At 47.9% G+C, this 27,218-nt stretch overlaps 2 protein-coding genes across 3 annotated transcripts; both read left to right on the forward strand.

The window, feature by feature from the left end:
- The first annotated feature begins 263 nt into the window (after window positions 1–263).
- Window positions 264–9,613, forward strand: CCL5 (C-C motif chemokine ligand 5). The gene is made up of 4 exons (XM_029210656.1): window positions 264–446; window positions 3,467–3,697; window positions 5,075–5,186; window positions 9,135–9,613. Exons 2-4 carry the CDS (start codon window positions 3,622–3,624, stop codon window positions 9,220–9,222), a joined length of 276 nt encoding a protein of 91 aa, XP_029066489.1. The 5' UTR covers window positions 264–446; window positions 3,467–3,621; the 3' UTR covers window positions 9,223–9,613.
- A 2,575-nt stretch (window positions 9,614–12,188) lies between these two features.
- HEATR9 (HEAT repeat containing 9) lies at window positions 12,189–25,405 on the forward strand. 2 transcript variants are annotated; one of them, XM_029210655.1, is made up of 15 exons: window positions 12,189–12,276; window positions 13,412–13,461; window positions 15,053–15,238; window positions 15,429–15,443; window positions 15,851–15,907; window positions 16,102–16,158; window positions 16,884–16,941; window positions 17,330–17,460; window positions 21,201–21,383; window positions 21,777–21,869; window positions 21,958–22,077; window positions 23,115–23,188; window positions 23,664–23,715; window positions 24,157–24,243; window positions 24,475–25,405. In XM_029210655.1, the coding sequence occupies exons 1-15, from the start codon at window positions 12,189–12,191 to the stop codon at window positions 24,847–24,849; spliced, it is 1,626 nt and encodes a 541-aa protein (XP_029066488.1). In that variant the 3' UTR covers window positions 24,850–25,405. The 2 variants fall into 2 exon arrangements, with proteins under 2 accessions (XP_029066488.1, XP_029066487.1); XM_029210654.1 differs by lacking the exon at window positions 15,429–15,443 and adding an exon at window positions 15,498–15,624 and having other exon boundaries at window positions 15,053–15,234.
- The last annotated feature ends 1,813 nt before the right edge of the window (window positions 25,406–27,218 follow it).

Consider the following 27,218-nt stretch of genomic DNA (forward strand, 5'->3'; position numbering starts at 1 on the left):
GCATCTATCATGTCCAAGACATCTGTTGGAATGCAGGGGGAGAATACAAAAAACAAATAGAAAAAAAAGCATAGGACATTGTTACTGTGTTCAGGGAGTTAAGACGAGACCAGTGAAAAGTTGACTCACAGTAAAGGAGTATGTTTTCCCTTGTTCTGGGTGAGCTCTCCCCTCCCCCACACACACAAACAGACACTCCAGAGGGCAGGTCTTTGGCTCACATGGTGTCCTCAGCACCCAGAGGGCTGCCTGGGTCACAGCAATTCTCAGTGACAATTTGCGGAGGCAGCAAGGAGTGATGGAGCGGTGTAGGCCAACCACACTGGGGGATAGGGAGGACAGAGACAGCTTCGTGACGTTTGCACCTCACCTGACGGTCTCCTAAGCACGTCCACTGTCATCACTTCCCTTGATCCTCTCGACCGCCAGTGTGGTGAGTCAGACAGGCAGGCGTTCCTGGTTTTCGGGAACACAGAATGCCAGGTAAATCATAATGACAGTTGCCATTCATTGGACACCCACCCTGTACCAGGTACTGTACTGTTTACACAGGTGCTCTGATTTCCTCATGGAATTAGTACTTTAGAGCCAGAGAATATACTGATTCCGTGAGTCTGAACTCTGATTTTGCACAGGAGAAAGTGAGTGGCAGAAATGGAATTACAGTCAGGTTCTTCTCTCTCCTCTGCACACCCATAATCCCCTGGAACCACCAAAAGGGAAGAAAAATACTCCTGATGTACCCACTGCCTATTCCTGCTTAGCAACCCTGCCATCCTACCCACTCCCTATTCCCACTACCATTTATACACAGACATGCACACACACTTACACACAGCAGAATCGTTCACTGGGATTTAAAGATGGGGATGAGGTTGGTCGTCTGTGGTTCCCTCAGCTCTGTCCTCAGCTCGTGTCCCAACTCAGCGTATTTGGTATCCAGAAAAGTACTTTCCTTTCTTCCTTAAAGGAAACTGAGATCAAGGAAAGGCAACAGAAATAGAGCTCACAGGGAAAAACAGCCTTAGCAAACGTTTCGGGATTTCTCTAGATACAATGCAGTGTGGTAGGAAGCTAGGAACCAAGACAGACTTGGGTTCCATGTTGAATTCTTATCACTTTAGGAAATGTGACCTTAAGCAAGTCATTTAACCTCTCTAAGCCTCAACTGACCCACCTGCTTAAAAATAGTCTTCGTAATAGGGTTCACGAATCCACATCAACTGGGGTCCGGGGTGGGTGGGTGGGGCTGTCTAGATTGCTGAAAAACCTACAGTACAGAATATCCTTAAAGGGACTGCCATTTTCTTACTCAATAATAACACGATAATAATAGCTAATGTTATTAAGTACTTAACAGTGTCAGGCATTGTACTTAAGAGCTTTCCAAGCGTGAGCACATTTATGGCAACTTAATTGTCTCAACAGCTGTGGGAGGGGCCACTGTTATTATCGCTGATTTACAGATGAGGAAACTGAGACCAGAGAGATGAAGTAACTTGTAGGAGGCCACCTGGCTTGTAAATGAAACACCAAAGCCCCTGCTCTTAACCACTAGGCAGCACAGCCTCCCACATGTTTGCTGACTAAGAGGATTACATGAAGGGAACAATTCAAACAGGCAGAGCATTTTTGTGTAGATGGTTGGATGTTTCTTAAGTGCTTACAATTTATTTCTTTAAATGAGATGGGCCATGGTTTCCAAAACTGTGCTTCTATTGGTAATTGTTTAACGAGTCAGGAGGGAATGAGAGGATTCTTATGACAAGTTGAGAACAGCACCTGGCACCTAGAGAGGATGAAGAGCAGCTTAACTGCCTGAATGATGTGGGTCAGTGGAAAGAGCTTGAGCCTGGTCATCAGAAGCACTTGGGTTCATAAATTGGTACAGTCACTAGGGAGAACAGTATGGAAGTTCCTTAAAAACCTGAAAATAGAGTTACCATACGATCCAGCAATCTCACTCCTGGGCACGTATTCAGAAAAGACCAAAACTCTAATTTGAAAAGATACACGCACCCTGTTGTTCATAACAGCACTATTTACAATAGCCAAGACATGGAAGTAACCTAAGTGTCCATCGACAGATGAATGGATAAAGATGTGGTATATATGCAATGGAATATTACTCAGACATAAAAAAGAATGAAATATTGTCATTTTGCAGCAATATGGATGGACCTAAAGATTATCATACTAAGTGAAGTAAGTCAGACATCACAGATTATCATACTAAGAGAAAGATAAATACTATATGGTATCAGTTATATGTGGAATCTAAAAAATGATACAAATGAACTTTATTGACAAAACAGAAACAGACTGACAGACATAGGAAACAAATTTATGGTTACCAAAGGGAAAGGGCAGAGGGAGGGATAAATTAGGAGTTTGGGATTAACAGATACGCACTACTACATATGAAATAGATAAATAACAAGGAACTACTGTATAGCACAGGGAACTATATTCAGTAGCTTGTAATAACCTACAATGGAAAAGATTCTGAAAAAGAATATGTATATATATAGATATATATGTATCTATACATACATATATATCTGAATCACTTTGCTGTATACCTAAAACTAACACAATTTGTAAGTCAACTATGGTTCAATTTCTTTTTTTAAGTCAATCTGAAAAAAAAAATACTTGGGTTCAAATCCCACTTATTGCTGTGTGACCTCGAGGACCTTAATGACCTCTTCTGAGGCACAGTTTCCACTTCTATAAAGGGAGAATAATAACCATCCTGCGTCAAAGTCTTCGGGTGGAAGAAATGAGACAAGTTCTCCCCATTCTGGGTGATTCAGTCACCCTCAGCCACCAAGTTACATATGTGACGATAGCTAGCAAAAAACATCCTTGGTGTAAGATTACGTTTTTCTTTTAATTACGCTTTTTAAAATGCGTTTGCCTTTGTTACTGTCAATAGACACTTTTAGATAATTCAGAAGTCAACTTCAGCCCAACCCAGGCCAAACTGTCACTAATTCTGAATTATCCAAATAGGAATTGATGAAGATTGACTGTATCCAATTCTTTGGAATGGAGGAAGGACCTCGGCTCTAATCCAGACCACCACTTCATTCAGTTCCAAGGATGTCCCAACCATGAACCTTTTCATGGTGAGCAGTACTTAGCGGACCGAGCACTGCAGCAAGAGCCAGGGCACCTGGGCTCTGATCTCGTCGCACTGCCCTTCCTCCTGTCCCCAGGGAAGCAGCTTCCTGACCTCTGGGAGGACCCCTGCCCTGGCACACGAAGCTGAGGATGCCAGCAGAGGAAGAGATTTTTCCACCACCGCTGCTTGTGCTGGTTCTTCCCAAGGGCAAAGAGGGAAGTGATGAGCTCACTCTGGACTGGAGGGCAGTGAAGACAGGAGCGAGGGAGAGAGACTCAAATTTCCGGAGGCTATTTCAGTTTTCTTTTCTGTTTTGTGCAATTTCACTTATGATATCAGCCAGTGTGTGGCTGCTCTTTTGGAAACTCCCCTAGTGAGGGCGCCCCCTCTACTGGCCGGGCTCCCTATAAAGGGCCAGCCTGAGCTGCAGAGAATCCCTGCAGAGGATCCTGAGACAGCAGGTGGATCTCCCACAGCCTCTGCTCACAGCTACCATGAAGGTCTCCGCCACCGCCCTCGCTGTCATCCTCGCCATGGCTGCCCTCTGCGCTCCTGCATCTGCCTCCCCATGTAAGTCCAGGTCCTGACCACCACACCCCCCGGGGTCCAACCCTTAGACTGGCCCAGATCTCGCCCTCTTTTCAACTGTAGCATTTATACCATCTGAACCCTATGACTTACATTCCCCTGTACTGCTTTACCCAGATGTCCAGTTGTCCCTGATAGATCTCAAAGCCACTTCATGGCAGGGACCCTCTGAACAACTTGTATGTGTCATCAAGGTCTACACCCCAAGCCCTACAGGTGCTCGCTGAGTGTGGACTGATGCTGGGGATACTAGCAGGCAGGGGCAGCTCGAGCTGACCTCCAGACATGACTAACTCATGTCTAGCAGCAGCAGGGTTCCTAAGAAGCTTCTAAGCACTTAAGTAAAACTCTCCTGGGACAGTCATATTCCCTCCATTTCACAGATGGAAAAAAGTGGGACTTGATAAAGGATAACAAAATCTAATTAAATGCCCACTCTGGGTCAAGCATTGTGCTGATTGCTTTGCAAATATCATCTTATTTAATGCTCACATCTACTCTTTGAGTAGCTGTCCTTGACTTATAGAACCCCGGAGAGGTTAAGTAACTTGTCCAAGTTCACGCAACTAGGAAGTAAGGAAAGCAGTGTTCAAACCCAGCTCTGTTTGGCTCTGAAACACTACTACTCTGCTGGAAAATGGCAACTGACACTTCCCGGGGCCATCCTGAACTAACTGACCAACAAAAAGTCCTCCTTCTCTGTTCAGAGCCCTTCTCAGTATGCCTCAGCCAGAGGGTCCCAGGATAAAATATGCATCTTCAGGCCTCTCTTAGGGGTCCTGGCTCAGTCATGGAGTCTGAGTTTTGGAAGCCTCCCCGCAACCCACACTAGGTCTCAAAGAAACCAAGTTCTGAACCCATTGAGGATCCTAGGAGAGCAAGAATAAGGGCAGAAGACCTAAGACAAGCCCGGAGGAAATGCAGGATGCCATCAGAGCCAAAGGCATGGATGGGGTCGTGGTACAGAGGGAAGGCTCAAGGATTGGGTGAGGGAATCCCCACTCTGGCACTGTGTGTCCATGGCCAAGTGACTTTACCTCTCTGAGCCTCAGTTTCAGCCAAAGGAGGATAATAGTCTGTTCAAGATAAATCATATAGGGACTTCCCTGATGGTCTGGTGGCTAAGACTCCACGCTCCCAATGCCGGGGGCCCGGGTTTGATCCCTGGTCGCAACTAAGATTTCGCATGAGGCAACGAAGATCCCACGTGCTGCAACTAAGACCCGGCGCAGCCAAATAAATAAATAAATATTTTAGAAACAAAAAACTTTTAAAAAGATAATTCATATAAAGCACCCAGCACAATACCCAGTGTGCATTGGCAATGAATCCAGGAGTCTTCTTTCTTCCCTCTCCCAGATGCCTCGGACACCACACCCTGCTGCTTTGCCTACCTCTCCCGCCCGCTGCCCCGCGCCCACCTCCGGGAATATTTCTACACCAGCAGCAAGTGCTCCATGGCAGCAGTCGTGTGAGTCTCAGCCCTGTGGAACCCTCCAGGGGGTGAGGGAGGGACACCTTTTGCCCCAGAGCCAGTCCCCCCGCCATGAGCCCTCAGAGATGGTGCCCCATCCACTCCCACCCATCCTCCGGCTGCTCAAATAACCATGGTTCCGCCCTCTCTAGCTTCAGATCCCCCCGCTATTGTGGAAAAAGGCTAGACAAGGTGTTCCTGAAGGATCCTCCCCACTCTGATGGGCTAGGTTAGGTCTCTGATCTTTACGGATGTGACTGTTTCTTGAACCTGGTCTGCCATGCCCCTGGGTGGAGAAGATCGACTCAGTCATCTCTTTCCAGTTAAGAACCCCGCAGTCCCTCATATCCGACACCCAATCAAATCCACCTGCAACTTCAAAAGGAGCTAAAGAGGAGAGGTCAGAGGTCAAGGCCCTAGTTGCAGTCAAGCGTGTTAAAAAAAAATAAGTTATTGATTGATGAAGAAATAATGAAATGAGATTCTCCTTTAAATACGTAAGCTACCATATTTAGAAAAATAATAATCCTTGCTACCTAGGAAGTGCCTACTGTGTGTCAAATGTCTTACATGCATTATCTCTACATTTTATCATAACATCCCGGACAGGTATGCATAATTTTCTCCACGTTTCAGATAATGAAAGTGAGACCCAGAGAGGTTTGGTGACTTGCCCAAGGTTGTACAGTAAGTGAGGGAGGGATGGAGCCTGTTTCTGGAGCCTCCTCTTTCTACTCTAGCAAGGTCATTAGTGATAGTGGCTTAAGAAGTTTAAGATGACAGAGACTTAAAGAATGAAAATGGGGCAGTCACGAAATTTTCCATAAAACGATGAAGTTTTTTAATCCAAAAATTTCTGTGACACTGGCAAAGTTACAGGTATTCAGATTTGGCCTTTGGTCCTGATGAATCTTTCGAAGTATAGCAATAATATTTAGCACTACTGGGACTTCCCTAGCGGTCCAGTGGTTAAGACTCTGAGTGCGGGTTCCATCCCTGGTCGGGGAACTAAGATCCTACATGTCATGTGGCACAGCCAAAAGAAATGTAGCACTAATAATTTTATCTCTGAAAACAAGTATTTTTCAAAAGGAAAAAAAATCCTTCTTTGAGCACCCATTATGGGCAGGCAGGGTGGAGTAAACCACCATCCCGGCCCTTCTGGGGCTCACAGTCTAAGCCAGATGTAGCAATGACCAGGGCACCCTGCATAAGAATGTTACAAAAGGAAAGAGGGAACACACCGCGATTCAGGGCTTAGCTAAGAGAAGGGATTTAGGCGAAGTTTGCTGCAAAAAGTGCTGTTTGACTTGGGATTGTACTGAGGGACAGGGTGTATGAGGCAGAGGGGATGTCGCCAAGACTCTCCTCTGGTTTTTGTAGAGTCTCCGTATAGGAAAGCACTGAGGGCCTTGAGTGTCAGCACAATGAAGCAAATGTGTGAAATGAGCTGGAACGGGGAAAGTCTAGACAAGAGAGGTCCAGTGGAGAGGCTGCTGTTGTCCACATGAGTGGTACTGAGGCTGAACAGGACCTGAAGCGAAGGAGAGACGGGGTGAGGAAGCTTCTGAGGTGGAATCAGCAAGCCCTGGCAGGGGCTGTGAGGTCGGTAGCAAGGAAGAGAGGGGGGTTGAGTGTGATGCTGAGGTTTCAACCCAGACCTGGAGAAGGGTGAAGATGGAGCCCCCTGAAGTCCTGAGGAAGAGCTGTTTAAAAAGGAAAGGACCAAGGTGCCAGCACAACAACTCTATGGAAAGTCCAGCAGGGAATGTACGATGAAGAGTTTGTAGCCAAGGAAAGGGTGCTGGGGCCGGAGATGTGACATTTTTTTATAGGAGGAAGGGGTCTCCCGATGTCACAGTGGCAGGAATACAGCAGTCTTGGCTGTTCCGGCTAGTCTGTCTTGATTAAAATCCCAGCTCTGCCAGTTAGTAGCTGCATGAGCTTGGGCCCGTCACTTAACCTCTCTGAGCCTCAATTTCTTCATCGGCAAAGGGCAGTAAAATAGAGGTATTTCCCTCACTGGGTCAAAGTGAGGATAATAAAAAGAAAGATAAAATTAGAATATTTCCTGGCACACAGTTAGGTGCCTGATAAGTTGTTAACTTACATCATCATCCTTCTCCCCCTCTAAATGTATTATTATATACACAGAAGTGACAAGTGAAACTTGAGGAGTGAATGCAAAACATTCAGTCACTAACTCATTCAATAAATATCCATTAAGCACCTACGGTGTGCCAGACCCAGGGCCAGAGACTTGAGGAAGCGCACAGGAGAGAAGGGCAGCCACGTTGAGCACACCTGCTCTCAAGGGGCAGGTGAAGGTGGAGGGAAGTCAGGCCAGGAGAGGCTCCCCACAGAGTGGGCAGGGAGAGAAGGCTTGGCAATGGGGGCTGCTAGCCAGTATCACATTCAGCAGGGAGCAGCAGCAGGAAGCCTGGGCAACCCTCCCCCCAGATGTCGGTTTCCTGGCCTTTCGACTTCCTGGCCTCAGGCCAAGGGGGCTGAGGAAGGAGGACAGTGAGTCTGCAGGATCTCCTGTATGACACCTGGCTTGCCGAGGGCAGGGTCTGCATCGGAAGCTCCCTCACCACCCCAAACAAGAAGACAAATACTAGGAGGCACCAGAGCCCAGTACACCCCTTCTGCTCCCTTTCTCTTCTCTGCACGCCAGGCAGGGGAGAAAGAGAGGTGGTCAGGTAGCTTGGAGTGAGGCTCAGAGAAGGGGAAGCAGCTTCCCTGAGAAAAAACGCTCTCCATGATAGAGCACGAAAAGGGGCCAAGAAATCCTCATTCTCATCAGATAACCTAAGCCTTCACTTTGTCTGGAAACATCTCAAAAAGGTGCAGGAAAGCATCCTGAAGGAGAAGCCAAAATGAGAACGGTCCACATAGGCAGGGCTAGCTCCACAGTAACACGTTAATGGGTAGCACTGCTGGCCAGGCCCAGGGTGTCCCTCAGAGAGAACCAGTCTCCCAGCAAACAGGTAAGGCAGGCAGCTGGACGTAGCCCATGATCCCCGGCCTGTGAGCCTTCCAACTTACACCATCAACACCTGTAGAGATAAGGCCTCCCGCCCTCACCGGCCTCCACATTCTGGCCGGTTAATTGGTAGAAGTGCTTTGACATCTGCCAGTATCGCAGGGTCCTCAACCTCTCCGAGCCATGGTGTCCAGTACCGGGACCTTTGGGCTCATGTTGCTCTGATCCACCCTAAGGCAGAGGTCCCGCAGCACCCCAATAACAACACATGCATGGTATTTTTCAAAACTAATTTATATATACTATCTCATCTGAGCTTCACAACAATTGTGCTAACTAGGAATTATTTCTGTCCACATTTTAGAGGTAAACGTATAGACTCAGAGGCCCTAAGTGATTTGCCCAAGGTGATCTAACTAGTAAGCGGTGAAATCAAGACTCAAGTTCATGTCCTTCTTCTGTTCACCCAGGCACACACAGATGGGTTCCTCTGTCGAGTGTCTATGTGTGCCAAGCACTGTGTTATCTAAGGCCAGATCACACATTTGTTTCACCACCTCATCTCCCACTTACTCAGCCATGACTCAGTTCCTGGAAGACACCTCTTTTTCTCTGCATCTTCAGCACCCAGCACAGGGTCTGAAACAGGAAGTGCTGAGAAGTGGTTGACCAGCTCAAGCCTGGGCTCCTAGGGCCCCGCATCCCCTTAGATCTCCAGGCTGCATGTGTTTTTGCGGCTTGGGGGGCGGGGGGTTAAAATGCACACAGGACTGCTTCTGGCTTGGAGCCCTTTGACCCAACAGAAGAGAAAATGTTCTTTCCTTGAACGCCACCAACACAATCGTATGGAGCTCCAAAACTAACCCACCCAGTATCATTTTCCCCCTGCCTCAATCCACCTCATCTCCAAAACTGGCGCTCCCAGCACTGACCAGGTCTCACCCTCTTCTCTCCCACAGCTTTATCACCAGAAAGAATCGCCAGGTGTGCGCCAACCCAGAGAAGAAATGGGTGAAGGAGTACATCAACGCTTTAGAGTTGAGCTAGGATAAAGGACGCCTTGAACCTGAACTTGTGCAAACCTTGCTTCTTGCTCTTGTCCTAAACAGCTTGGGAGGTTCCCCCGTGCCCTCCTCCCACCCGCTCCTTGGAGGGCACAGGTCCCACCACCCGCAGCAGCTGCTGTAAAAGCCCCCCAGGGCTCCTGGGGCTCTGCCTTGTGCACAGGAGGCCTCTAGGCGCCGAGCTTCAGAGCCCTCGCCCGGCCACCGCTCTGCAGTCAGGAAGGACGTCAGCACCTCTGGAGGAGAAGGAGGGAGGGAGACTGGGCTCCTACGGTCATGCCCCATGACCAAAGCGCCCATCTCAGCCCCTCACTGGGAAGGGCTGACTGGCAAATGTAAGAAATCAGAGTTTCATTAAAATTCTCAAAGCAATTACAAAGCAGCCTCCTGGTTTGACTTCCTGTCGGGAACCCCCCTTCCTCGTGAGCATTAAGCATTGGATCCAGGGCTGGTCACATCTGGTGTCCATCCTGGATTTGGGGGTTGTGGCTCTGTGCAGTGAGCAGGCCCCGGGGGCACAGGCTCTCTGAAAAGGGGCCTGGGCAGGACAGAGCAGGTAAAGGGACCAGTGGCTCATCCACTCTGAAGGGAGACAACAGTCACTACCTGCCAGCCCCGAGGCCCCGAGAGTTTCTCTCACTTCCCACCACATACCTCCCTGCTTCCTCAGACCATGGTCGGCCCTTCTGCCTACTCTGCTGGCTTCCACCCTAGCCCACCCTACCCCTTACCGGCAGTGGGTTTCTTTGACATACCACTCGTGCCCCTGGAATGGGATTTCATGGCACTCCCAAAACACCTCAGTTCTTTCAAATAAAGAGAAGGAGGGATTTTGTTGTTTTCTACCACGGCACCAGCACTTTTCAGGTGGGAGTATTCCAACTTTCCCATCGATGTGTTCCTTCCCGTGAACCTGTCTTGGCAAATATATCCACATAATCAGAGCCAGTGTTGACCGCGCTATCAGTCTGTGCCAGGCATTGCCAGCTCCCTACATCCACCATCCTTCATCTTCATGACCCTCTGGGGCAGGGAGTATTATTAACCCTGTTTACAGTGGGGGAAAGCCCTTGGCGAGAGATGGAAATAACTTGCCCAAAGCCCCAAAGCAAAACAAAAACAAAAATCAAACAAACCAAAAAAACAGGGGAGGTGGGGTGGAAGGTGGTACAATTAACATTTAGACGCACCAGGTCCAAAGTCCAATGCGAAAGCTGCTGCTTTTTTTTTTCCATCTTTAATCTGCAAAATTTCAAACCTAGTGAAATTTGCAAGAATACACCCACATACCCTTCATCTAGATTCAAATATTAACATTTAACCACATTTGCTTTATCTACGTGCATATATGTGTGTGTATATACAAACACACGTATATTATACAGATGGCTGGTATGTACATTCTTTTCTGAAATGAAAGTTGCAGATGTGATCTCACTTCCCCCCAACAGTTTTAGTGTGTATCTCCTAATAACAAGGACATTCTGCGTAGCCACGGAATGAGTAGCATTTAACACTGACACGATATTATTTTCTAACACAGAGTCCATGATCAAATCCCCACAATTGTCCCAATTATGTCCTCTAGAGCTATTTTTTAAAATCCAGGCTCCAATTACAGGCACATATTGAATTTAGCTGTCAGGTCTTTTCAGTGTCCTTTAACAGACTTTCTTTGTCCTTAAGATACATTGATATTTTCTTCAGGAGTTCAGATGGGATTTCTGTAGAATATTTCCTAAGGTGGGTTTGCCTATTGTTTCCTCATACTTAGATTCAGGATGAACATTCTCGGCAGGAAAACCACATGGTGACGCTGTCTTTCTCAGTGCAGCACGTCAGTTTATTGCAAGCAATGGTCCAGTCGGAGGACTTGGTGGCCTGTGTTTTCTCACTACAGCAAGCTGCCTGCTGCGTGCCAAGCACTATGCTAGGTGTCGAGGTTGCAGTGTAGCAATCACTGCAAGCAATGAAAGGAATTTGTGTAGTACAAATGACATGAAACCTTCGACAGGAGCAGCGGCTCAGCGAGCATGAGGACTCTACAACAGTCAGCTGTTGGTGGCAATGGAAGCTGATGTACAGCTGATAGACTCTGAGATAAAATCTGTAAAGGGATGGCATTTCTACTTTTCAGTGTCAATATATGTGACTATCCACATTTGCATTTTTTTATTATTGCTGTTCTTATATATTTTGTTTTAATAATTCCAGAGTTCCTTTTATTTTTATTTTTTTTAGTTTTGGCAGTGCCTCACAGCATGTGGGCGGCATGTGAGATCTTAGCTCCCCAACCAGGGATTGAACCCAGGCCCCTTGCAGTGGAAGTGCTAAGTCTTAACCACTGGATCGCCAAAGAAATCCCCACATATTTTTTAAAACTCAGATTTTTTTTTTCTAAAATGAAATAAAATAAATGTGCTCAGTGATCAAAAGGAAAAAAAAGAGTTCCATCTCTTGCTGCCAAGGAGGGAGGCATGTGTATGAATAGGGCTTTCCCATTTTTTGCCATTTTCCTGATGACTAATCCTAAGGACAATCCCTGCTCCTAACATGGGCTACGTGAGCTTGAAGTTCACTAAACGCTTCGACTTTCTTTTTGAATTTATGCCTCACCACTGCCCCTCTACCTAGCCAGACAAGCATGGCTTTCCCACTTTTCAGATGAGGTAAGTGAAGCTCCCAGAGAGAAAGGGACTAGCTCAATCCACAGGCAAGTAGATGCCATGTCTGGGACTCCAGAATGGAACCGGAGTGTTCTATTTACCTAGGCGATCTGGTTGCCCAGCACTTGGAGGCTTCCACCTCCAGAAGCCCAGACACCTCACTAGTCCCTCTTGTGCCACAGAGGACAGGTCTCCCTGAGCTGTGACCCTGCTCCCACAAGGGAGTAGTCCCTGTAGTCCCCTCCCCAACCCAGGTGCTCTCTGGTTCCCCCAGGAGAAGAGGATGGCCTACGAAAAATCAGTCGACATCTCTGACATCAACAGGTCAATGTTCAAGTGCCCATGGCTGGAATATCCAGAAAGGACCAAAGGTGAGGCTGAAATGGACAGGAGTGGAGTCAGGGATAGGGACCTGAAAAGGAAAGCTCCCAGGCAGGGGTCTGGGTGATGTCAGCAGATCCGTGGGAAGAGGCAGGGCAGACCCTTGGATACTTTCAAGGCTCCCCACAGCCCTCAAGGTAAGTCTCCAGCACCCTCTAAGATGGGATGTCTTTGTGTCTCCCCAGCTTCTGCCCCCTCATCTGCACCCCATGCTTACGACTCCAAGGTTTGCAGGTATTCCTCGTGCCCACTGCTCTTCCCCCTCATCTGTCTGGCTACCTCCTACTTGCTCTGAAGACTCGACTTGTGTATAATCTCCTCTGGGAAACCCTCCCTGCTCCTCCCAGCCAGGTTAGGGACAACCTCATCTGGACCACGTGTGCCTTTATCCATCTTCACATTTGTTTCCCTCTATTAATCACCAGTAAACAGTTCTGTCTCACCAGCTAGACCAGTGGTTCCCAAAGTATGTTCCCAGGACCAGCAGCATCAGTATCTTGTTAGAAAAGCAAATTCTCAGACCACTCCCCAGATTTACTGAATCAACACTCTGGGGATGAATCTTCATCTGGGGATAAGGAAATCTGTGTTTTAACAAGCTCTCCAGTTCTTTCTAATGCACACTCAAGTTTGAGAACCACTGAATGAGACCAGTGGTTTTCACCATTAGCTGCACATTAGAATCCTCAGGGGAGCTTTCTAAAATGCCTGGGCCCCTTCCTCAGAGAATCTGATTCAATTAGTCTGATGTAGGACTCAGGCATGTTAAAAATTCCCTCAAATAATTCTAATACCCAGCCAGGGTTGAGAACCACTCTGCTAGACCAGTGTTTCTCCAATTTCAATGTGCATAGGAATCCTGCTCAAATGAAGATCCTGACTCAGTAGGTCTGGGGTGGAGCCTGGGGCTCTGCATTTCTGAGAAGCTCTCAGGCTATGGCAATCTTACTGTTCCACAGACCAAGATACCAGGAAAGTATGAGTCCCTGAACAACAGGAATTATGCCTTATTTACCTCCCAGTGCCTAATACAGCGTTCATTAAATGCTAATGCTAAATAAATGAAAGACTGGAAGGATGACTCTTCAATCCACCCTTGTCATTGTCATCCCATTTGTACCATAGAACTCAGAAGAGCCACAGCTCCTGTTCTCCTGCCCTTGTCCTGCCACCAGGTAAGACCCCTAACTTCTGCCACCCTGGGAGCTTTGTTGAAGTAGGAGGGGCAGCAGACTATCCTTTCCCATTAAGGCTAGTTCATAGAACCCTGACACTCACCCCTGGGGCTGCTACTAACTATGTGTGACCTTGGACAAGTCACTTTCCCTCCCTGAGCCTCAGGAGTACCCTCTGTCACAAGCCAACCCCTTCCCATCTCCCTTTATCAAGTTGCTATGAGACAATATCTGTAAGGCTTAGGCTATGCAGGCAGGGCTTAATGAGTCATTTTTATTAACACAGGGATCTTCCTCATTAGAGTTGCCAGATAAAATGGGATGCCTGATTAAATCTAAATTTCACCTAAACAATGAATATTTTTTAGTATGAATATGTCCTAAATATTGCCTTCATTACCTGGAATCAAAATTCAACAGGACATCCCGTTTTTTATTTGCTTGGTTTTTACTAAATCTGACAACCCTACTCAGACTGAGTCAATGCCCCATTTTCTGAAGTCACGACAATCACCCGAGAACTCTTGTGATGATCTTCTCAGTCACCACACTGGGAACCACTGGCTGAAGCCCCTCTTCCTTGTTGCTCAGAGATCTGTTGTAGAGACAGGAAGGCTTGAGAAGAGACAGGAATGAATCCTAGCCAAACCTTCCGAGAAAGCCCCTGACCCATCCAAAACCCTCCACTGCAACCAGAGCTACAGTTTCACAATTGTGTAAGAGATAGATTATTTGAAGAAATCCTGCTTTTCCAACCAAACTATTAAGTTCCGTGAGGGCAGGGCTGATAACTGTATCCCCAGCACCTAGTGCTTGGCACATGGTAAGTGCTCACTAAGTATCTGTTGAATGCCTGAATGAAGGAGCTGTAGCCTGAATTTCCGCCCCCCCCCACTTTACTCCACATCTCCCTCGCCCCCTGCCTTTTCATCTCCTTGCCCAAAGCTTTTTCAAAGTACTCTGAGATGCTCAACTAACCAAACTGTGTACAGTTGTCCCTCGGTATCAGCAGGGGATTGGTTCCAGGACTCCTGCGGATACCGAAATCCATGGATATTCAAGTCTCTTGTATAACGTGGTGTGGTATCTGCATGTAACCTACACACATCCTCCCTAGATTACTTATAATACCTAATACAATGTAAATGGTATGTAAAGAGTTGCTGGGTACGTGGCAAATACAAGTTTTTTTTTTTGGAACTTCCTGGAATTTTTATTTTCCAAATACTTTCAATCTGTGGTTGGCTGAATCTGTGGATGTGGAACCTGCGGATACAGAGGGCCAACTGTACTCAGATCCATTTGCAGATCAGCAATGGCTTCACCATCTTTATGTCATTTATTCTTCACAACCACCCTGGGAGGGGTACAGAACAAGGAGTATTAGCTCCAATTTGCAGATGAGAAGACTGAGATCTTGGTGGGGTGAAGTAACTTGCCCGAGTCACACAGTGGGTTAGGAGGTGGCTGTGACTTCAGCTCAGATGACAAGGCTGAAGGGCTGTTTCCCTTGTCTAGTCCCTTCTCACCCTGCCCCTTTTCCTGGCGGAGGAATGCCCCCTGTGACTGCTCTGCCACTCACACCCCCCAGATGCCAAAGGAAGAGTTTCCCCCAAGTCCGGAGTGCTGGAGGCAGCACCCAAGCAAGCCAAACTCCGTACCTTACTGCTATTCCAAGCAGCCTGAGATCTACACGCACTGGCACACCCTGTATAATCAGCAAAAGGAACGGGAGGCCCAGAAGATACTGTGGAAAATGAGAGATCACCCTAGGTGTGTTGGGCCCCTTCCTGTTCTCCACGCCCTCCACATCTTCTAGGAAAGGAAGGAAAGAGAAGAAAGGGTTGGAGTGGGGCTGGGCGTGGTGCAAGTCAGCCTCCAGATCCCAGAGGAGACCCTGGGGTAGAAGGAGGCTCATCTTCCTTCCTCTGGTCTCACCTCTGAGCTGGGCTGAGGACCAGAGGCAGAGAAGAGTTTGTGAAGTAAGGAGGGAGGGAACAAGGGGACCAGGGCTACCTGTGCAATTTCTCACACAGGTACCTCAAAGAGGGTACCCTCATACCAAAACTCCATCTCCCAATGAGCAAGCTGATTATAAAACCTCAGATGGAATCCAAGCCCTTAGACCCTACTGGGGACCCGCTGAAGTGGCAAAGATTAAAGGTCAGGGACCACGGCTCGGGGGAGAATGGGGAGACTCTCTTTCTGTGGGTGCCCTTACCTGGGGCTCACACCATCCTTCTGCCCTCAGTCCCTGCCTGCTGCCTGCAAGATGGAGGGAGAGGAGGAAAGGGGATTGGATTGGATGAGCTCCTTCCAGTTTGAAAGTATAGTTGTAGTACTCTATTTATCCCTTTCTTCCCTTCCACTGGCTCCCTTTGATGGGCAGGAACTCACTGAAAGCCTGAAATCTCCCAGAGAGGATGAGCAGCTCTATGCAGCACAGGTGAGAAGTGGCAAGGGTGGAGGGGCATGGTTACAGGTAGGAGTTGGCTGAGCTGAGGAGTAGAAAGATGCTTGAGGTGGAGGGCAAGGGTAGAGTGATGTTCCAAGAATAAACTCCAGCTGTGTCCAGAGGATGGAAATTCCCGGTGGTGGTGTCCAAGGTCTCTTCCCTTTCCTCTAACCCTGTTCCTGCAGGCTCTGGGGTGCCTGGGCGTCACAGACAAGTTTATCATGGAAGCACTATGGCAGGTGGTGAGTCTGGGGCTGCACAGAGATCAGGAGAGGAGGAAACAGAGCCTGAGGTGTGTAGAGCATTGGCACATGGGCACTGACAAGGCTCGCCAGGCTCAAGGACTACGGGTCAGATCCAGGGAGGAGAGAGCTGCCTTGTGTGGCATGTCCCCATCTCATGCCCTTGGCTTCTTTAAAGGGCAGCTTGATCTAGAAGGATGGGGAAGGGGGAATCTGAAGATCCCCTTTGTCTAACAGGTAAGATGAGCAACTAAAAAGCTAGGAGAAAACTGGGACTGAGTTCATTCTCTACCTTAACTGAGTCAATGCCTGTGCCTATATGCCAATTTATAATGGGGGGTTCTGTGTTCTTACACAGAATCTCATTTAAATCTTCCAATATTAGGACTTACACAGAATCTCATTTAAATCTTCCAATATTAGGAATAGGTAGTAGTTGCTGCATTTTTCTAACGAGAAAATGAAAGCTCTGAGAGGCCAAGTGACTTGCCCAAGGCCATGTGGCTACCAGGTACCAGAAAGGGATGTGAACAAAAGTCTTACTCCCAAGTCGTGTTCCTTCCATCGTACCATCCTGCCTGTACCCTGTGTTTGAGCATAAGCAGGTCACTCTCTAGGCCTCGGTTTCCTCATTTGTAAAATGAAAAGTTAAGCTGAGATGATCCTGAAAGCTCTGACATTCCACCACCTCATGGCATGTTCCTACCCACCGCCTCTTAAATCAGGCCCAAACTGGCCCAGAGAAAGTGAAGTATGAGGCCTGTCAAACCCTGGCCATCCTGGGTGAGTATGTCCTCTCCCTGGGTGGGGAGAAGTGGGGAGGTGAGGAAGGAAGCAGTGCAGCCACACTGCCCTTTGGGGAAGGACAGAAGGGAGTGGACTGTACACTCATTGCAACCTAGCCGTTGGCAGGGTCTGGGAATTGTCTGATGTACTGTTGGGCGGAGAGAGGAAGGTGGGGTGAAAAGCAAGAAGAGATTGGAGGGAGGGAGAGAACGGGCTCTGGGAACGGCTGTCATGCTCAGCCAGCTGCTCTAGTGTCTTGAGGGGACGGGCAACCCTGTGACCTAGTACTTGGAGCTTCTGTCTTGAAGGCACAGGGGTCAAATGGATTCTGGCAGAGAGGAGCAGCCCTGAGGCTCTGCCCTGACCTGAGGTCCTCCCCGTCCAGGTTGCCTGAATAAGCACGTGATCCAAGCTCTCATCAAGCAGCTGAAGGGGCAAAATGAGGGGCAAAGGATGGATACTCTGACAGCGCTACGGGTGGCTCTGAACTCCTGGGCTGCTGTCCCCAAAGACCAGGTGATTGGGAGGAGAGTCAGTCACTGGGGCGAGGTAAGACAAGGTAATTGATAGCGTTGGCAGGGGGTTAAGCCAGGGAGAAGGTAACGTAGCTCCTAGCTTTGATGGTGGAGGACGTTGTCCTTGTGGAGTCCCCTGTGGAATAGGTTCCCTGGACAGAGCATTGGCATAGCCACTTAACTGGTCATACAACCTCTGAAAAGGCAGCTTTCAGAGGTGTCATTTGTCCGTCTCTAAAATGGATAGAGTAGTTATCTTATAGCATTGTTGAGAAGATTAAATGAGATAATATATGTAAAGTACCTAGTTCAATGCCTGTACTCTTTAAGTGATAACTCATCATCATTATTATCATCCTTAAAATAACCTATTAAAGGAAAACCTCTGCCAAAAGGGTACCGGGACCAAGAGAGTCTGCTGACACTACTCAAGACTTTTCCCCCTTAGGGTCCTCTTACTTCGACCCCATCGCTGCTCCACGTGAAACAGAATTCATCACTCATCCATTTACTCAACAAACATATGTTAAACAGCTGTCGTGTGTGAGACACCATCCTAAGCCCTTGGGATATGTCAGCAAGCCAAACAGGCAGAGATCCCGGCTTCCGTGGAGCTTACATTCTAGTTGGGGGGGGGGGGACATGTAATAACCAAGAAATTTAACTATATAGTATGTTAGAGGTGACAAGTGCAATGGAAAAATTACGTAGCAAGGTGAGAGTGATCAGGAATGCTGAGTGGAGATGGGATGAGTTGCACTTTTAAACATGGAGGACAAGGAAGGCCTCATTTGGAAGTTGTCATCTGAGCACAGACAAGAAGGCGAGGGGTAAGCCTTGCAGATATCTGAGAGAAGGCATCCCGGCAGAAGGACAAATCCAGGCAAAGGCCCTGAGGCAGGAGCACACTTGGCATGGTCAAGGAACAGCAAGGAGGCCATGTGAAGGAAGTGGAGTGGGAACAGAGAAACCAGGAGGAAATGAAGCTGGGTCAAAGATGTTAAAGGAGACTAGATCGTATGTGGGCTTCTGGATGACTTTTAAGTACTTGAGCTTTTACTCTGAGTGGAATAGGTATTTGAGCAAAGCAGTAACATAATCTAACTTATGTTTCAAAAGGTTCACTCTTACTGCTATGCTGAAAAAAGATGGGCAGGGGTGGGGGGCAAAAGCGGGAGCAGAGAGACCAGTTAGGGGCTGCTGAAGCAATCCTGGTAAGACACGATGGTGGCTTGGACCATGGTGGTTGCAGTGTGGTTGGTAAGAAGTTATTCAATTCTGGATACATTTTTAAAGCAAAACTCTGACAGGTTAAATGTGAGTTATAAAAGACAGTGAGGGGCACTTCCCTGGTGGCGCAGTGGTTGAGAATCCGCCTGCCAATGCAGGGGACACGGGTTCAAGCCCTGGTCCGGGAAGATCCCACGTGCCGTGGAGCAACTAAGTCCGTGCACCACAACTACTGAGCCTGCGCTCTATAGCCTGCGAGCCACAACTACTGAAGGCCGCGTGCCACAGCTACTGAAGCCCATGCACCTAGAGCCCGTGCTCCACAACAAAAGAAGCCACGACAATAAGAAGCCTGCACACCACAACGAAGAGCAGCCCCTGCTCACCTCAACTAGAGAAAGCCCGCGTGCAGCAACAATGATCCAACACAGCCAAAAATTTTAAAAATTAAAATTAAAAAAAGACAGTGAGGAAACAAGGATGAGGTCAAGGTTTTTGGCCTCGAAACTGAAAGGATGGAGTTGTTACCAACTAACATGGAGAAAGCTGCAGGTGGAACAGGCTTGGAGGTACTATAATATCAAAAGCCCAATTTTGGACAAGTTATGTTTCAGATGTCTACCGGACCTCCAAGGGAGACAGCAAGTAAACAGTTAAGATATACAGCTAGAGGAAGAAATCTATGAGTTGTCAGCATATAAGTAGCATTTAATGTCATTCACCTAGATGAGATCACTAAGAACCAAGAATCAAGCCTTGGGGCACCCCAATGTTAAGCGGTCAGAGACAAGAGGAAGAATCAGTAAATACTGAGAAGTGGCCAATAGGTAGGAAGACAGACAAGAGTGCAGCATTCTGAAAATCAAGTGAAGAACATATATCAAGGAAAGGAGATAAATCAACCATATCAAATAATACAAGGACTGAGAATCGATCCAATGGATTTAACAATGTGGGAATCATTGATTATCTTAACAAGAACCATTGTGGGGACTTCTCTGGTGGTCCAGTGGCTAAGACTCCACACTCCCAATGCAGGGGGCCCGGGTTCAATCCCTCGTCAGGGAACTAGATCCCACATGCTGTAACTCAAGATCCCACGTGCTGCAACTGAAGATCCTGAATGCTGCAACTGAAGATTCCACATGCCACAACTAAAGATCCCACATGCCGCAACTAAGATCCCACACACCGCAACTAAAAAGATTCCACATGCCACAGTGAAGATCCCGCATGCCACAACTAAGACCCAGTGCAGCCAAATAAATAAATATTTTTTAAAAAGAACCATTCTGGTGGGAAGGTGGGAGTGAAGGCCTGAATAGGGTGGGTTTAAGAGAGGATGGGAGGAAAGAAGTTAGAGTTGGCAAGCATGGACAACTTTCCAAGTTTTGCTGAAAAGAGTTGTAGTCAGCAGCAGGGGTAAATACTAGAAAAAGGAAAAATAACAGCATGTTTCAATGCTGAGGTGTAATGATCCAGTCGTTAGGAAAATGACCATTTTGAAGAGGGTGGGAAGAATTGTGCAGCAATGTTCTTGAGCAGATGAGAAGGGATGAGCTTGAACACATGAGTAGAGAGACTGACTTTAGATAGATGGTCATGGTCCATTGTAACACGTGGAAAGGAAGAACATATGGGTGCAGGTGTTGAAAGTTGGACAGAAGTGGTGGTAAGTGTCTCTGGAACTTCTTTTCTAGTTGCTTTTATTTGCTCAGTAAAGTAGGAAGCAAGGTCATCAACTTAAGAGAATAGAGGAAGAAGTATTAGAGATTCCAGAGGAAAGAGAATGAATTAGAAGGGTGGGAAAGAGAATTGCCCGGGGAAAAGCAGTCTAATCACTAGGCAGCATTAAGGGTCTACACAAGGTTTGTGTTCATACATTTCAAGTGAGATTAGTCATCATAACTTTGTTCCCCGCCAGGAAGTGCAGGCGCAGCGTTGGTGGAGAGTTGAGTACAATGAAGCAAGAGGGGGTAAAGGAGTTGAGTGGGCAGGACCGTGGAACTGAAGCTGGGTAGAGGGAAGAAAGTGAGGAGCAGTGAAAAGGTGATCAGTGAATTGTTAGTCTTTGTGGAGTCCAACAGCTGTTGACATCAGAGAACCAGAAAGATGGGGGGGAGGGGTCATAGAGAAGTTGCAGTAATGGGTAATGATAAAGTCTCTCTGTGGGAATTAGTGGCTGACATAGAGTAGAGGACAAGGTTATTGGAGGAGAGGCGTTGGATCGGTGACATGTATATTTTTTCAAATGCCAGGAATTAAGACGGCAGAAGTGTTAGAGAGTAACACTGATCCATCCACAAGAAAAGTCATAGAGAAATGAAAGGATGCGGCCTAGGGGCAAGTAGATGACAGCAAAAATAAGGGAAGTGGGTAAAATAATCTCATGACGTGAGATTCACCTTAAGGAGGAGGGAGGATGGTCTGGAAGCAGTAATGAATTGCCTCCCTGACAAAGCCTGGCCGAAGACATAGTCCCACCACCCGTGTCCCTCATCTCCCTCTCAGAGGACTCAGGTCGAGGATGGAGAGAAGCTGGTGCCTGTGCTGCAGATGCTGATAAAGAAGTCAGGGAACAAGGCAGCAGTGGAGGCGGCCCTGTGCTTGGGGTTCCTGAGGCCCTGTAGCAGCACAGCCCGAGAGTACTTGCTGCAGTGCCTGCACCAAGGGCCGAAGATCCAGCAGATGCAGGTGTGAGGGGCAGGAGGACGAGCTCCCTGGGGAGCACTGGGGAACCGGTGCTGACTGGTGGGGTCTGGACCCTGTCATCCTCATCCCAGAGAAAAGAAGCTCCCGCAAGGAGCACCACAGGGTCTCTGTGTGTTTTGTCAATATGTATATACATATGAGTACAGGGTCGTATGGATGCTAAATGTACACATGTCTGTGTACATTCGATGTGTATGGGTGTTCATGCACGTATGTACACGTGTGTGCACATGAACTTATGCTCTCACTCACGAGGCCAAGAGGGAGGAGAAAGGACCCCACCTATTCCCTACAAGTTCTAGCCTTCGAGCCTGTTTGGCCATCCAGATGCCTCTGGGCCTGTTATACCCCAGCCCGCCCTGCCCACCTCCACAGGCACTCAGTATGCTGGTCAAGATAATGGGTGTGCACTCAGCCACGGTCATCAGGACCATCCTAGACCAGCTGTGCTATTCCAGTGTCCTTGAGGTAAGCTCTAGGGCTGCCTAGTACCCTGCCTTCTCCAGGACTAGGACAGGGAGTCTATCCTTCATGTCTTCCCCACCCCTGCCCTCAGCACCGTTTTGAAGCCAGCCAGATGCTCAAGACCATTGGGCTGGAACAGATCCAGGCCCAGGGCCTGGAAGGACTCACGTTTGACCTGCTCAGGAGGAAGACATATAATGAACCCTTCTTCGTAAGTGAGACCAAAACTCCCAAGCCCAGGCAGCTCAAAACTGTCTCTCTGCCTTTCTCTAAAGACCCCCCTGGCTTGGTTCTCACCACGCTGCCCCCCAAAGCATCACATTGACCCTAATGCAGCCCCTGTTTTCAAGCCACCTTGCCTTCATGCGGGCCGTTCTCTCAGCTTAAAAGGCCCTGAGTCACCTCTCCCTCCTCTGCAAGGTGGAAAACTGCCGCATGCTTTCAGTCCCACTGGTAAGTAACTCATTTCTCCTTCTGCCTATTAAAATACGATTGTCCCTTTCAAGCCAGTCCAAACAACACCTCCTATGGGAAGCTTTCCCAGATCACCAACAACAGAATCACCCTGCCTTCCTCTGTGCTCCCTTGCTTCTATCTTTGTTATAGCTTGCTACAAAACCAGCCACAGAAGTGCTGAAGACATTTTTCTAAACTGTGAATCAGATTGCACCTCTGCACAGAACTTCTCAATCGCTCCCCAAGCCCTCAGAAGGGCTTACACTGCCCTTCACCACCCAAGTCCTGCCTACCTCTCTAGCCCCACTACACTCTCGCTCAGAGCCACACCCTGTCCTGATTTATACCTGTGGTCCCAGTGTAATTACTCAGAGTGCCCCACTCTGAAGAGTCCATTTGGTCACCTAGCTAAACTGAACTGTTTCCTGCTCCCTAACCTCTCTGTGCTCTCTCTTGCCTCCAGGCTTCTGTACATGCTCTCTCTCTTGCCCGGGAAATCTGCCCCCAGCCCTCTACCTGGTTAACTCATGTTCCATGATCAGCTTTCAGCTGAGGCATCACTTCCTCCAGGAAGTCTTCCTGGTACCCAGACTGAGCTAGGAGACCCTCCTATTGCCCCTACACTTAGTTCAGGAGTGTGACTGACTGTTCCACTTGTCTGCTTTCCCCACCAGAGCATGAGTTCCTCGAGGCAAGGATCATATATGTAGCACAAAGTAAACATTCAATAAGGTTTGAGAAGCACTTAAGGGTACACCCCTGAATCCTTGTCTCACCTTAATCCCTCTTCAGGCTATGAGGCAGGCTGTTGCTGAAACTGTGGAAGAGCTCAAGATGAAGCCCACAATGATGAACTTGGTGGAGGCGTGAGTGGCTTGGGCTGGGAACTGCCAGGGCCAAATCCTAGGCTGTGAGAAGGGGACAGAGGGTCAGAGAGAGCTGAGAACCTACGGCCCATTCTCAGCTCGCACTTGCCTGTGCCCCTGGCCAAGTCACTCTTTGACCTCTGGGCTTTTCTTCATCTGTAAAAAGGGGCTGATAATACCTACCACTCAGGGTTGCTATAAAGCTCCGATTAAGATGAGGACATGAAAGGGACTTGTAAAAGGTAATGTTCTGGACAGATGTGAGTCCTGATCGTCATTTAGTGCCCCCTGGAAAACTGTAGTACCTACCTTTCCCCTCCCAGCCCCTTTCCTCACCCAAGAAATAAGAAGGGGAAGTTAATAAAATTAACATCACACATCAGCTTTATGCCTGACTCACTCTGGACTGTAAGAAGCAGCCAGCCTTCCTCCCCTCCCCTTAACTGGACCACAACACACTCACTCCCTTCTCCAGGCAACTGACGAGCTCAAATGCCACTGCACGCCAGGAAGCAGTCATCTCTTTGGTAAGGCCAGCTCCGCTACTCTAACCAGATGTTTTGATGGCAGGGGGAGCAGGCAGTCCAGCAGTTACTGAAGGGAAAAAAGGGCTGTAAAGTTTGGGGAGGTTGTTTGCTTGTTTTTTTATTTTAGAATTCCAGCCCTATCAGGAGTTCAGGAAAAGATTTTCTTCAGGATTGGAGGTGGGTGGGATAAGGGACAGGAGAAGGGTGTGAGGGGCATTGCTTAGATATTACACGTAGAAACTATCTTGACTCTTCTGGTGAAAAAATTGTACTGGAACCCAATGAAGTGGCCCCAAAAGGCAAGGAAAGTGCTACCTCTGCTGGGAAGCCATCTATCCTCTCCAGGCACAGGGTCGTCACAAGGGCACTAGAATGGAAGAGTGTAGACAGGGCATCTTCCTGGGGCCGGCTATTTAGGCGCCCTCATCCTGCCTCTGCCAGGGTGTCCTGGGGATCCGCAGCCCACAAGTGTTCCACTTGGTCCTAGACATGCTGGATGTGGAAAAGAGCCCGTCTGTGAAAAAGAGCGTAAGCCATCCCCGCCCACCTCTTCCTCTTCTCAACCCTTCCTCCAAGCCTCTCCCACCTATCCTCACGCCACGTACTCTTTGTCAGAGGGGAGGAGAGGGGAATACGCCCGTAGACGCTGTCCCCTTGACCTCATTCCCTGGGACCAGAAGGGCCTGTAGACAGAGCTCCCCCTCCCCTCCCAGCATTGGCCTGAAGTGAGCCAGCCACAGGGCCTTTGTTTCAATGCAGCTACAAGAAACATTAATTCTTTTGGCCTCGATTGATCCCTGGATCCAAAACAAGCTGAAGAACAAGGTTCTCTTTGTATATGAAGTGCCTAAGACCAGCATGAACGTAGAGTTCACGAGGTTCCGGAAAGAGCCTGAGAAACCAGAAGAGTTAAATATCCAAGACTTTCAACTTGCACAGCTGAACCCCCTGTTTCTTACAAAGTCCAGTGCCACGTCAGACCAACAGAAGAAGTTAAATGCCCAGAAAGGGTCTGGTACCTCTGCCTTTCCATCCTGTTTCTCTAAACCACAAAAACACAAGTCACAGGCCACAGGGTCCTGGACACGAGGGATCAGGAAACAGCTCCGGATCCTTGCTGAGACCTCCAATTAGGTCAGTTCTTTTGGCTGAGTTCCCACTCTCTCTTTAAGGATGCTTCTCAGGCTCCCCTGAGAAAATAATCTATACTTATCTTCTATGAATAAATGAGCATCACTCCACCTACCACTACTGTTCCTTTCCTCATGGGCTGCACTGAAACATAGGTCACCTCACTCCTGGCTGGTCACTCCCCTACTCAGCCACATGCCCTGTCCATGAGACAAGGCTGCTCTAGACAGCCAGCCTGCCTTCCTAAATCACGTCCTTGTCTATGCCCAGAATTTGATGACAAAGCTAAAGCTGAGCCTCTGCCCAGAGGTGGCTGCTGAGGGGAAAATGGGAGAATATCCTGGAAAGCTTGGCTATTGGACCATTTCCTCTTACTAACTTGCCCCCCCCCTTTCCTATCAGTGGTCAAGAGATAAATTAGGCTTAATAAAGACCAACCATCCTCTCTTCTGTCCCTTCTCTTACACCTGCTTTCTACCTATCTCAGGGTCATTCCCTTTGACAGACTCTATTTACTAAGACTGCCTTAGATTCTCCCTTATTTTTACTGAAGGCTTCAGTTTCCCTTTGCCAATAGGACCAATCACACCAATCCCAAAAAGCTACATCCTCCGTCAGAAAGGAAAAGCCCAGACTTCAGAGTCAGACAAATCTGAAATCAAATCCTAGGGTCCATTACTCACTTTATCTTTGACTTTGGACAAGTTATTGAACCTTTCTGTTTCCTCACCTACAATATGAACAGATTAATGCATACTACTTCTGAGGGCTCCTATGAAGATTAAACAATAATATAAAGCCTAATGGTGCCTGGCATTCCATAGTAGGCACTCAAATGTGGACTTCTTTTCTCTCCTTTCCTCTCTTCAGTGTTGCCATGTGAGCCCGTGACCACCAGAGATTTAAAAAGTCCTTTTACTTCCTCAGTCTTACTGAGTGGTCTAATGAGAGGTCAAGTTCTTCCCATCGAGTAGGAAAGCCCAAAGTGACATAAATGTTCTCTTCTACTTCCCCACATTCCAGGTCCTAGAGTAGTCCAGTTATTCTGAATCCAGCATGGTATATGTCAATGAGATTTATCTGCCCACCTGCCCTACCACTTCCAAATTCATGTTTTGCTTCACAGAGTTGTAAGTAAAAACCAAAAGAGTAGTTTCACTATTCTGGGGTATAAGCAACACTGCCTCTAATAGTGTGGCACAAAGACCAAAGATGGAAAAATGATTATTTTCTTTTGCCCACTCTGTAGGTTTGCACTGGTGAGCCACCTAACCCAAATTTCCCTGGGCCTTGATAGCCTGTGGATACAAACAAGGCCTTATTAACTACATAATTCAGGCTCTCAACTCCTGCAAAGTCCTGCCCACAGATTTCCAACCCCTTCTCTTCCATACTTATGGGTCTCTCCAGGGGATGTCTCATTACTCAGCCAGATACCAGTCTCTGCTCAGTAGGACCTCAATACTAATTTCACCAGTCCTCACCAGAAGATTTAAGGCAGCACCAAGGGGACTTCCCTGGTGGTCCAGTGGTAAAGAATCCACCTTCTAATGCAGGGGACGTGGGTTCAATCCCTAGTCGGGGAACTAAGATCCCACATGCTGCAGGGCAAATAAGCCTGAGTGCCACAACTACTGAGCTCACACGCCTCAACAAGAGAGCCCACGTGCCGCAAACTGCAGAGCCCACACGCTCTGGAGCCCGCGCACCACAACTAGAGAAGAGAAACCCGCACGCCACAACTAGAGAAGAGAAAACCCGCACGCCACAACTAGAGAGAAGCCCACACACAACTAGGGAAGCATGCACGCAGCAACAAAAGATCCCACATGCCTCAACGAAGATCCCACGTGCCACAACTAAGACCCGATGCAGCCAAAAAAATAAATAAATAAAAGATAAAGAAAATAAATACAATACAATAAATATTAAAAAAAAAGACAGCACGGAGCATAAAGGTCTGCATAGAGCACCGACCATCTGGTATGCCACCAAGGTACCAGAGCCTTCCCAGTACCAGAGCTACCTATATCCAATATTCTTAGAAACACACTTAATCCAAGCTGTGGCCAACTTCTCTCAGAGGCCTGAAATGCCCACTCTTCTCAGCCATCAGGATATGTTGGGATAGATTTTTGGACCCCATCCAAAATGTGGCACCATCCAAAATGTAAGTCCCCCTCTTACCTCTCCTCCCTTTCTAATGGGATCTCTGGATACTCCCACTGATGGCAAAAAAAAAAAAAAAAAAAAAAGGATTTATACCCTCTACCTCTACACCTCTTCCTCAAACATTCTCCCCCATCTCTGTGCTATAACTGAAACCTTGCTCTTGAACTGGCCTCTTCCTGAAATGTCAGGTGTTGCTCATC

The sequence above is a fragment of the Monodon monoceros genome, unplaced genomic scaffold, assembly GCF_005190385.1.
Source record: "Monodon monoceros isolate NGI ecotype Baffin Bay Population unplaced genomic scaffold, NGI_Narwhal_1 Super_Scaffold_9, whole genome shotgun sequence".
In the NCBI taxonomy this organism is placed as follows: Eukaryota; Metazoa; Chordata; class Mammalia; order Artiodactyla; family Monodontidae; genus Monodon; species Monodon monoceros.